General features: G+C 34.9%; 1 protein-coding gene across 2 annotated transcripts in view; it reads right to left on the minus strand.

Moving 5' to 3' along the window:
* Positions 1–4770, minus strand: part of LOC117118871 — a 49226-nt gene extending 44456 nt beyond the window's left edge. For both annotated transcript variants that reach the window (XM_033263617.1, XM_033263616.1), the window contains exon 1: positions 4074–4770. In XM_033263617.1, coding sequence (XP_033119508.1) covers positions 4074–4560 — 487 coding nt within the window. In that variant the 5' untranslated portion in view covers positions 4561–4770. The remainder of the gene's footprint in view (positions 1–4073) is intronic.
* Positions 4771–11133: the final 6363 nt, after the last annotated feature.

The raw sequence follows: 11133 nt of genomic DNA on the forward strand, positions 1-11133 counted from the left end.
ATACTGTATTTTTCAGATATTTTTCATTAATGGACCATCTTATTTGAGCTCTTAATGCAACACCCCTGGACCAAGCAAGCTGAATTTGATTTACACAAGGCTAGATGTCATCAAAGATGGAATTTCTGGTATTTTTATCAAAACTTGGCAACTAATCAGTCAGTTCCCAGCAGGCACAGGCAAACAAGGCCAATCAAGCTAACTCTCACTTTCTCTCTTTCAATTTGGGTCATCCCAACATGAATGGTTCCCATCTTTTTTAATACCTCCACATCATCAATAAACTTTGTTTTAACATAACAAATTAACTTCGCATAATTATCCTTTACATATTTTTTTAAAATCAGCTATGTGTGAATCTACAGTGAATCTAGGTCAATATATATTCTGCCCACATTGCTCTAAATTATTTAACATCTACTAGATTTATATTTTTCTTTAAAATAACTGTACATTTATTTTTTTTAGGTTAATGTTTTTTTATCTACATTCACTTGAGAATTAATGTAATTAAACTTTTTAATTTATGCAAAAGGGCTAGACTGAAGCATTGAAACATGGTTTCATTCATACATGGTTGAAAGGTGAGGGATTTCTTTGTCTAAGTTCTTCCATTTCTGTGGCTATGATCCTCACTGAAATATTTACAAAATAATGTAAGTCTGTGTGCTCTACTTGCAACATTGGCCTTTGACAACTTTCGCTATGCTATGCTTAACACCATGTGTTAATATCATCTTTTCATGTTTTCTGTGAATGGCAAATTGAATTAATAATAATCAAACATATCCCACTTCATGTTGTGATTCTCAGCCACATGAAGAGAAACCTGTAATTCTGGTGCGAAGTAGGATACTTCAGATGTATAAAGCAATAATTAACCAAATTATGCATATAAAACAATAAAAGGGTTGCAGATGACTATATAAGTTGGTGTTTCATATTCTACTCATTCCTAATATGAGTTCTCAACATTTCATCTATATGGTATAGTTATGTCAACTTGGGCCACTATAGTATAATTTATATTTTGCCTCAGGCATTTTCCACCTACAGTACTTCCAAATTAACCATTTGGAAAAAAGAACCACTCCCTTCAAATAGTACTAAAATTGTTTTGAATGTCACTATATCAATTATGACATGTTTTACAGGCACAACTAGTTTTGTTTTTCTTAAAATAATCTATTGTATAGTTGCATGAATTTGGGTTGCTACAGTATAATTTATATCCTACCTACTGACACTTTCCGCCTACACACAAATTAACCATTTGGAATATAAGACTACTCCCATCAAGATGGCACTGCAGGTAAAAACTAGTTTTTAAAATGTAACCAAATTCTTTTGATTTGCTGTAGGACTCAATAACGCCGTATCCAATTTTTTTGGCACATTAAACTTTCTAGTCATGTTTAACAATCACATAGAATATTGCTGGTGAAAGAATGGTTGTACTTGTATTAATTTAATAGTGTAGTATAATGTTATGTTTTACATAAGAAAATCGCCGAATAAATTTTGTTTTAGCGTTCGTTTTATCGTTATCACAGGCTGCTTCAAAACTGCCCATGCATGTCCATGCGCATACCCAGAATGATCTATCAGGGATTGTCCACATGTACTACAGTACTTGTCAGTTTGTTGTCAGTCACGATGTGATCGTGATTGCGTTTAAACGGATGGTAGGATTAAGCCTACAATATGTTGAATTTTGTTGTTTTTAGATAATAAACAACATTTTAAATATGATAATATTGTAAAATGAATACAAATAATTAGATTTAGATAAGCATTCTACGCGTCCCACATGGCTTCAATTGGGCAATGTTGTAGGCCTTGGCTGGCTAGCGTCATTCCTAGGCCTAGCCTACCAAACGACTGGGCGAGATTGAAAGACAAGACGACTGTACACAAATCGTACGTACTGCATGCCTATTAGAAATAGTTATTGTACAAACAAATCTGTTTTATGAACCACCAATTTCCTTGGTTTGACGACGTACATGAAATTTCAACATTCATCAAATGCAAAGTCATAGCAAATTTATTACACTGTATTAATTTGGTTTTTCATCTATATGGTATAGTTATGTCAACTTGGGCCACTATAGTATAATTTATATTTTGCCTCAGGCATTTTCCACCTACAGTACTTCCAAATTAACCATTTAGAAAAAAAGAACCACTCCCTTCAAAATAGTACTTGCAGTTAAAAATTGTTTTGAATGTCACTATATCAATTATGACATGTTTTACAGGCACAACTAGTTTTGTTTTTCTTAAAATAATCTATTGTATAGTTTCATGAATTTGGGTTGCTACAGTATAATTTATATCCTACCTACTGACACTTTCCGCCTACACACAAATTAACCATTTGGAATACAAGACTACTCCCATCAAGATGGCACTGCAAGTAAAACCTAGTTTTTAAAATGTAAAATTTGATTTGCTGTAGGACACAATAACGCCGTATCCAATTTTTTTGGCACATTAAACTTTCTAGTCATGTTTAACAATCACATAGATTATTGCTGGTGAAAGAATGGTTGTACTTGTATTAATTTAATAGTGTAGTATAATGTTATGTTTTACATAAGAAAATCGCCGAATAAATTTTGTTTTAGCGTTCGTTTTATCGTTATCACAGGCTGCTTCAAAACTGCCCATGCATGTCCATGCGCATACCCATTTGTTTTTGTTTTGAAAAATTTAGGGGGGGGGGGGTGGTGCCTGGCCAGCTGCCCCGCCACCTCCACCCCCGAATCCGCCATTGATTACTAACTACTAAACTTAGCTACAAAAGCAATTACTGTACAAAAAGATAAAAATCATGTAAAAATACTAATTTATAATTTACCATGAAATTCTGTTGATAAACTGATAGATAATTCACAGCTGAGTGCAAGACATTGAAATTTGCTTGGCCAATTGGCCAAGAAGGTTGCGGAATGGGGCAACTGGCAGTATTACCAAGGTAATTCAACAGAAGGACGCACATCTCCGCTCTTGAACATAGCGTGTGCGTACAGTCCTTTGATCTTTACTGTGGCATCGACAATCCGATACTAGTTGCGAGTACAGCCGTCAATTATTAGTTTATGCGTGCCATACGTTTTATGGTGTTAGTTACATTTTATTAATTTTGAGTACTTCGCAATGTCTGTTACATCTGATTTCTTTTGACCACGAGCTTGTTAAATGCTTCTATAAACTGCAATTTGATTTGTGAAAATTGACCAAGAAAATGAAAAGTTATAATAGCAATTGAAAATTTTATAAAATTTCATGTTCTTATGTAACATTAAACTGTCATTTTGACTATGTTGGACTAAGGTGCACAAAACAAACATTTGAGTAGATACAGAACATTCATTATTTTTTTCTGCGAAGTGAGTCTCATGAACGACAATACACCACAATATTGGTAAAATTAATGTTGAAATGAAGAATATAATTAAAAGTGCAAAATATCATTAGGCCTTTGTAATCAAATCATTTTCTTGGAAACTAACACGCGCGTTGGTAATTCGTCACGTACGCTGATGGTTTATGGTCTGGTTGCTATGGTTTGTGTGACGTTCAGCATGTAGGGACGCACATGCCCCTAGAATGTCGATGCCAGAGTTTTAGCCTTTGATGTCCCGAGATGTGCATCCTTCTGTTGAATTGCCTTTGTATTACAGTAATTAAATTGTATATCAGACACATCAAAATTATGAGCATCTTTAACATATTTTTGTACATTTATTATATTCCCTATATTTTTTGTAGGATTTGATCCTTTGTTTTAAACTTAATTATTATTTACTATTATGTAAAACTACCAATGCAATTGAAAAGTAGGCCTATAGTATAGTTGATAATTTTTTTAAGGATTTTTAATCCTTTGTTAACTAAATAATAATATTTACTATTTGTAAATTATTTATACTACCAATGTAATTAAAAAGTATAATGGAGCATTTTTCTATACTTTGTTAACTTATTAATATTCACTAATACTATTTTGTAACTTATTTATAGGCCTACTACCAATGAAATTGAAAAATACAACTGAGAATGCATACCATCTTTACTATCTTCTTGTGAACTGGTCCCTGTTGTTGCAAACTCTGTCACTGTGTCTTCTTTGCGGACACTTAACAATGAAGGTGTCTGTTCCTCTTTCTCCAACGACATAGAAATAGAGGTGTTCTTGTGTTTACCTTTTGACTTCTTTTTGCCCTTTTTCTTTTTTGATTTTGAAGTATTTTCCGTAATTAGAGTATCGTCAATGAAATTTACAGATTTCTTCTTTCCACCAATTTTCGGTAAACTTAATTCTGGTGTACTGCTTGACATATCTATACTTGGTCCTGCGTCTCGAGTTCTGGAATGGGACTCGTCCAAGCTACCAGTATCCACGTTAACTTCAATGGAACTTAAGTTTCTGTCGCCTTGAAGTACCTTGTAGATACCATCAGGCGCACCTCCATCACTCGTCTCATTGGAGTTCACTTCGTATTTTCCATGCGAGGCCGAGATTGGATTAAGTTCAGCATTTTTGTTCGACATTTTGCCCTACCCACTTTCCTCACATTAATCGGCTTTGGCACAAAATCAACATCCACTTGTAAGTTAAGATTGCTTGATTTGCATAACGAAAACGTAAAAACTGGATCCACTTTGAAGGCCACCTTATTTCTGCAACTTATCTTAACTGCGCAGTGGTTGCCGAGTAAACGCTTGACTGATGAAAACTTTGTCTGACCGTTTGCCAATACATCTTGTTCACTTACTCCACCTCCTGTGCGCTGATGTCGCGTTCAGAGAATGGACACGTCGTTTTCGTTTTGTGACCTTGTTACCTGGAGATAATTTTGAAATTGGACACCTATTCTGAAACGAACAGCGGGTCATTTTTAACGACTCATGTCATGACGAAACACTTGTCTAATAATGGAGCCTTAAAACTGTTTGACATGGTTCTATTTATAATACTTAACAGGGACGTATCCGGTGGGGATGGGGAGGGGAGCCGTGGGAGCCGCGGCACCCCCTTTGTACACAGTGTTAAAATTTTAAAGCTTATTCTTGAGCCAATACAAATACTTCCTGGGATCACTCAAAATGAATACTTCTATAATATGTAAATATGCATCAGTACACGTTATACAGGCCTAATAGAACACATAGGCCTAAGCGTGATTTAAAAAAATCTTAAATCCATAAACCTCAGGAAAGGTCTTTTAAGATAACTGTGGTTCAATTTCGTTTTATCCTTTTGCAAGTTTCTTTAAATTTTTGTTTAATAATACTACTACTAATAGTAATAATAATAATAACAATGGTGATGATGATGACGACGATAGTAATAACTGATAATAATAGTAGCAATAAAAAGTGAAGAAAATTATGCTTAATGCGAAAAAAAGTTGTGATTTGTTGATCATAATATATTATATATAGTTAAAGCTTAGTAAGCTGTCCTGGATACCGGTATTAAGTAGATCCCTGATAAAAGATAATGAGAAAATTGTTGGCGTTTCAAGTTTTGACTATAATGGTGATGTGATGATTATGAATTTTACTATACAAAAGTGTCATTTCCGGCCATCTCGAGAGGTACTATTTCCTCAAATTTTCTCACCTTAGCCCCAGCCATGGTAGGGTGAGGTGGTTGTGAAATCACGTTTTTGAAGTAGGCCTATGTAAAGTACATACTCAAAGACAATGTTTTTAAGCTTTGTTTTCTATGGTATTTCCTCCATGATCACACACACATTAATAAGATCTCTATGGTTGTCAAAAATAAAAGATCATGAAAATTTTTTTGGCGCTTCATTTTGACTAATGGTGATGTGATGATGATGAATTTTAATAAAAGTGTCATTTCTGGCCATCTAGAGGTACTATTTCCTCAAATTTTTTCACCTCAGCTCCAACCATGGTGGGGCTGAGGTGGGTGTCGACTCACAAAATGCCCTCCCCTCCACCTTTCAAAACAGATCTGTGCCCTTCCTTGGGTAGGCCTATGACATTAAACTCCATCGATCGGCTCCTGATGTATGTCTTAGTTACTGCTGTTTGTTTTTAGGATGTGATCTGGTTTTTTGTGTCCATTTTTTGTGGTTATGACTATTCTGGATGAAGAATGTTTTGAGCAGAGGTGGATTCAAGGGCCCCCGCCCCCACTTTATTTTTTTAAGAAAAAAAAAATATATTCAAATTGAAGTGCGAGAGTGTAATTTCCGGCCATCTAGAGATGACCTAATCATAAATTTTCTTACCTCAGCCCCAACCACAGTGGGGCTGAGGTGGGTGGTTCCTCGGTCTGTGAAAGTCCCTCCCTCGTTCACCTCTCTTTCAAATTCCTGGATCTGCCACTGTTGATTTATTATATAATTATTTTTGCGCTTATTTATAATGCGTCTATTGCAATTTTCACTTTATCTTCTCAAACAGTCCTAAGAACGTTCACAGGGGGATTTGATTACGCAAAGCACCATATTACACTTTTTTAAGAACACATTTTATAAGAACACTGAGGCTGAAATTATAAAAACAAATTGAGGCTGAGGTAAAATGTCTAATGAAATTTCTATATTTAAAAACTCAAAAAAAAAAATTATATCTATTACCTTGTGTGCAGTAGGTATGTAATACCCTCTATAATGTAGGACAGTAAGTGTACAACCTGTCATTTTGGGCTATTTTTACCTGGGCAATTTTTCTGAGGCCATATTTTCAGAGTCCCTTTTTTCAGGGACCGTTTTTTTCGGGGCCACTTTTTACCTACATTCCAGTACAGTGTATACTGCTGTACAAAAATAATTTTCTATGTTTGAAAAGTGTGTATTTAAGAACAAAAAAAGAACATTTTGAGCCTGAAATCGGCCAAAAAATAAGAACACTGACTGAGCCTGAGCTAAATTTTACTGGTTCTTATTTTTTAAAAAGTGTATCAGGTTGAGAAACATTTCGGTATATTTTCCAGAATTTGATCCTAGAATCCTGATGTTTAAATTATACTACAGACGTAAATCTAATAAATTTTAAAATAAAATTTTAAAAATATTTGTGATGACGACGACAATGATGATGTGGATGATGATAAGATCAGGGGTTTAACAGCTCTCTCACTGGGTCCAGGGGCTCCAGACCTTACTTCAAATCGGCCTCTTTTTTAACTATTTTATTTTTAGGCCTATAATTATTATTTTATTCTTTTATATTAAAATTAGCGGAACGTGTAAACATTTGAAAATGCGTCCTTAAAACGGTTATGATGTCGATGATGATTATGATGAATCGATGGTGATAATGATGATGATTAGGCCTATGATGAATCGATGGGTGATGATGATAATGGTCGTGATGCCACTAAGACTCCCTCAGTTGGTATTTAGAAATTTTCTCTGACCCCCCTTTCTTTGAGGTTCATCGATTCATGGAAAAAAATACGTATGTAACTACCCATTTTTATTTTCTTTATGTAGACATAATGGTACACACATGCAGGCCAATTTACTGTAATAAGAATGAGAAAAATTTGTCTGACTGTTTTCAAGATCGAGGGTATAAAACCTTGGCTTTTGAAGAACTTAATGACCAATATTGCGCCTGTATGCTTCAGAACTCGGGAAAGCTCATTTCCCGCCATCTTGGAATCAAACTTTTCTTGGGGAGGACCCCACTCACCTTTTTTGAAAACATTTTGACACCCCCCACCCCGCCCAACCCACGTAAATTTTAACCCATGCATCCGCCCCTGATGTGTGAAATTACCAAACTTCTTAATTCAATGACACTCTGGAGTCGACATTACATATAATTTTATAATAATAATAGGCCTAATGATGATGATGATGATGATGATCATAATAATGATGATGATGATAATGACGATGACGGCGGCGGTGACGATGGCAGTGGGGGTGACGGTGACGATGATAATAATAATACTAATAATAATATCCGGAATTTATAAGGTGTAAATTTCAAAAGAGATCAAAGGCGCACTATGCAAGTGTTTTACCCTCGGAAAACAAATAAAAGTCTTGCGATTTAAATTTGCAGCGAGTAGAAAGGAGTATTAGGCCCTAGTAATTGGAAGCTGGTTAAAAAAGAGAAGCCGAGAAGGAGAATGAGCATTGACAATAGGTTTAGGAAGAATAGGCCTATTTGGTTTATAGGCCTATTCCATTCCATATCTGTTATGTACTCCTAACTTTATCTCACTCATACGTCCAAAAAGCCAATGCAATTTCCACCAAGCCGTTTAAAGAAAATAATAAATGATGTGCTGCGACCAGGTAAAAAATCGTGATCACGGTACATCGCCAGAAGTTGAAGAAAGTATTTTGGAAACGTTGCACTAGAGGGCGCTACATCTAATTGCACATTTTTTCGATCTGTGTTGATTTCCAAATTATGTTAAATTTAGATTGCTTTTATTATGCCATTTAAGTATCGGTAAGTTATTAGGCCTACATTTCAGTAGAAAAATATACTGAGCAAAATAATTCTCTTTAATTAACGGACGTTTGATTGTTTCTGGCATAGACCATAATTGGCTGTTATTCATCAAGAACTGCTGTAGTTTTGTCAGCATTTCTAAAAAAAATAATGTTTTAATGTTTCTTTTTAAAGGAGCTGCCGGTATTAAATATTATATTATTGGGAAGCGATTTTGAGGGGGCGTTTATTCGAGGGACGTGTGTGGTACAAAATTACCGCCAAAATGTGTTATTGCGTGATAAAAATATTTGATCCTAATCAGGTTAGAATGCTACAGGAGTAATACATTAACAGAACGTGTTGAGAATCATGTTGCTTCCATTAATTTTGTTTAGGCATTTTGGGAGGGAGGCGTTTATTCCAAATGGAGCTCTGGAAGGGGTGTTTATTGGAGGGGGCGTTTATTCGATTAATTACGGTAAATGTTTTTTTGAGGTTTTCCATATTATGACAAATGGTAGGCTTATACTTTAGGTCTAAGTGAGTTTTCTGAACACTTTGTGGTGAAAGAGTCGGAAGATATGGGTGAAGAAAAGTTTTGGTTAACTTCCTTAAGGCCTAATAAAAGCCATAAACTTATATCCTTAATTCGATATTAAAGTTGTTTAATCCCCAATGCACAATATAGGTCTTAATATAAAAGTCTAGGCCTATATCAAAATTAGGCCTATTTGATCTTTAATATCTGGTTATGGCCTACTCCAAATTCGTAGTGTCTGTACCCCAACTTTCTTACACAGGAATTAAAAAATCGGCACAAATTTAATAGGCTTTAAGGCTTAACATTATTTTAGTAATATTAAAACAATATACAGTATTTCCTATTATCGAGAATGTATTTTTAATCTTCGATTTTATACTCCAAACACTCCAAATTAGAGGTTTTGCGTCCTAAAACTATTATAATTAAAACAATTTTCTATTAGAGAACGAATTTCAAACCTCTGATTTCAGAGTCTGTCAATTGTTACGCAAAAACTCCAAAACCGGAGTTAATGCGTCCCAGGTGCCAATATACTCCTAGATCGGTGGTTGTGGCCTAAATCTGTCATAATTAAAACGATTTCAGTGGCGGATCCAGTAATGCGAAATAGACTTTCACAGATGGAATGTGTAGACAACATTAGCCCCAACCACTGGCTGAGGTGGATGGCCGGAAATGGTACTCTCAGACTTCTGAATATAATTCCCTTTTTTTCTCCACTTTTTTTCCCCCTAATTTTGTAAAATTTTTGGGGCCCGCACCCCCTCTCCTTGAATCTGCCAATGGATTTTCCAAAACAGAGACTTCAAATAGGAAGGTTGGGACGTCGCCAATACCATAATTCTCCCGACCACAAGTTTCAGCTACGCATGTATGCATACCTCTCTGGGGAGGTGGACAGAATTTTATTAAAATACTGTAGAAAATCACTAAACCTTAGTCTTCCACAGTACCAGAACCAACTCCTTAATTTTAATTAATTTTCTTTTTCTATATGTATTATTTTTGTATGTTTTTTGGATACACCACACATTTTGTATGAGTGCCACTGTATCAAACATGGATCCAATAAATTTATTGATTGAACTGATTCTTTTTACAAACAGACTTAAAGCTGGGCTGTAGTAAATTCTGGTTCAGGTGGGTAAAGCTGACCTTCCTCTACAAAAGTAGGAGTATAACAGGAGAGGTAGAAATAAGGTTGAATGATAGGTCAAGTTTTACAGCATCAGTATGAGAGACTCCGAAGAAAGTGCCTTATAAATGTTTACACATTATCGCTCATCTCACCCCATTCCATTCACAACTCCCTGTTATTTTTATCCCTTATTTTTTAAGGGATATCATGTTCTTACACAAAAACATTTGAAAAGACTTTAAGTTTCAAGATCTTTTATTCATACAAAATGAGTCTAAAGATAAAATATGTGAAACAAAATAATAAAAACAATAAGTAAAAATATATTAAATGCTTGCGGTTCACCATGTAGATAATTCTGAAAAGAACTGTTGTTTTTGCTGGGAAAATGTCGAAAACTTATACTGATTATAAATTAGTAACAGCGCCCTCATTAAATTGTTGGGACTGAACTACTGTATACCATTATTCAATCCAGATAGATCTCTCTCTCTCACACTCAGACAATAAATTACTTTAACTACTGAAAGTAAATGCAGTAGAACAGCTTGTTTCTGTATTGATCAGCCTGCAAATCTAGGCCTACATCACACACTATTGTTAGGCCTACTGAGATCATTATCTGTATACAAGAGTGATATTAGCACCCAAGACAAAGTAATCATAAAAGTGACATTTATACAACGCTCTACGCCACCAAATCAAGCCCAGAACCAGGCCCAGAACGCATACAATCATATTTAAACAATACCATACAGTTAACATGATAAAATAATAACAAAATCCTACAATGTACAATACTTTTATCATTCAGTATAAAATAAATAATTCACCAAATAATAAGTCTAGTTACAATAAAGAGGACCATACACCAACATTAGATGGTGTGACTCATGGTGTGCATCACTCCTTTTCCTTTCCTAATGCATTTAGTTTTATTGCAATTGGATTGTTTCTTTAATTTATATCCTATATTTTCATTAGGCCTACACAGTTCTTCCCTTCC

Source organism: Anneissia japonica, unplaced genomic scaffold (genome assembly GCF_011630105.1).
Source record: "Anneissia japonica isolate Jap-2015-1 unplaced genomic scaffold, ASM1163010v1 scaffold737_len1565949_cov176, whole genome shotgun sequence".
NCBI classification, from domain to species: Eukaryota; Metazoa; Echinodermata; class Crinoidea; order Comatulida; family Comatulidae; genus Anneissia; species Anneissia japonica.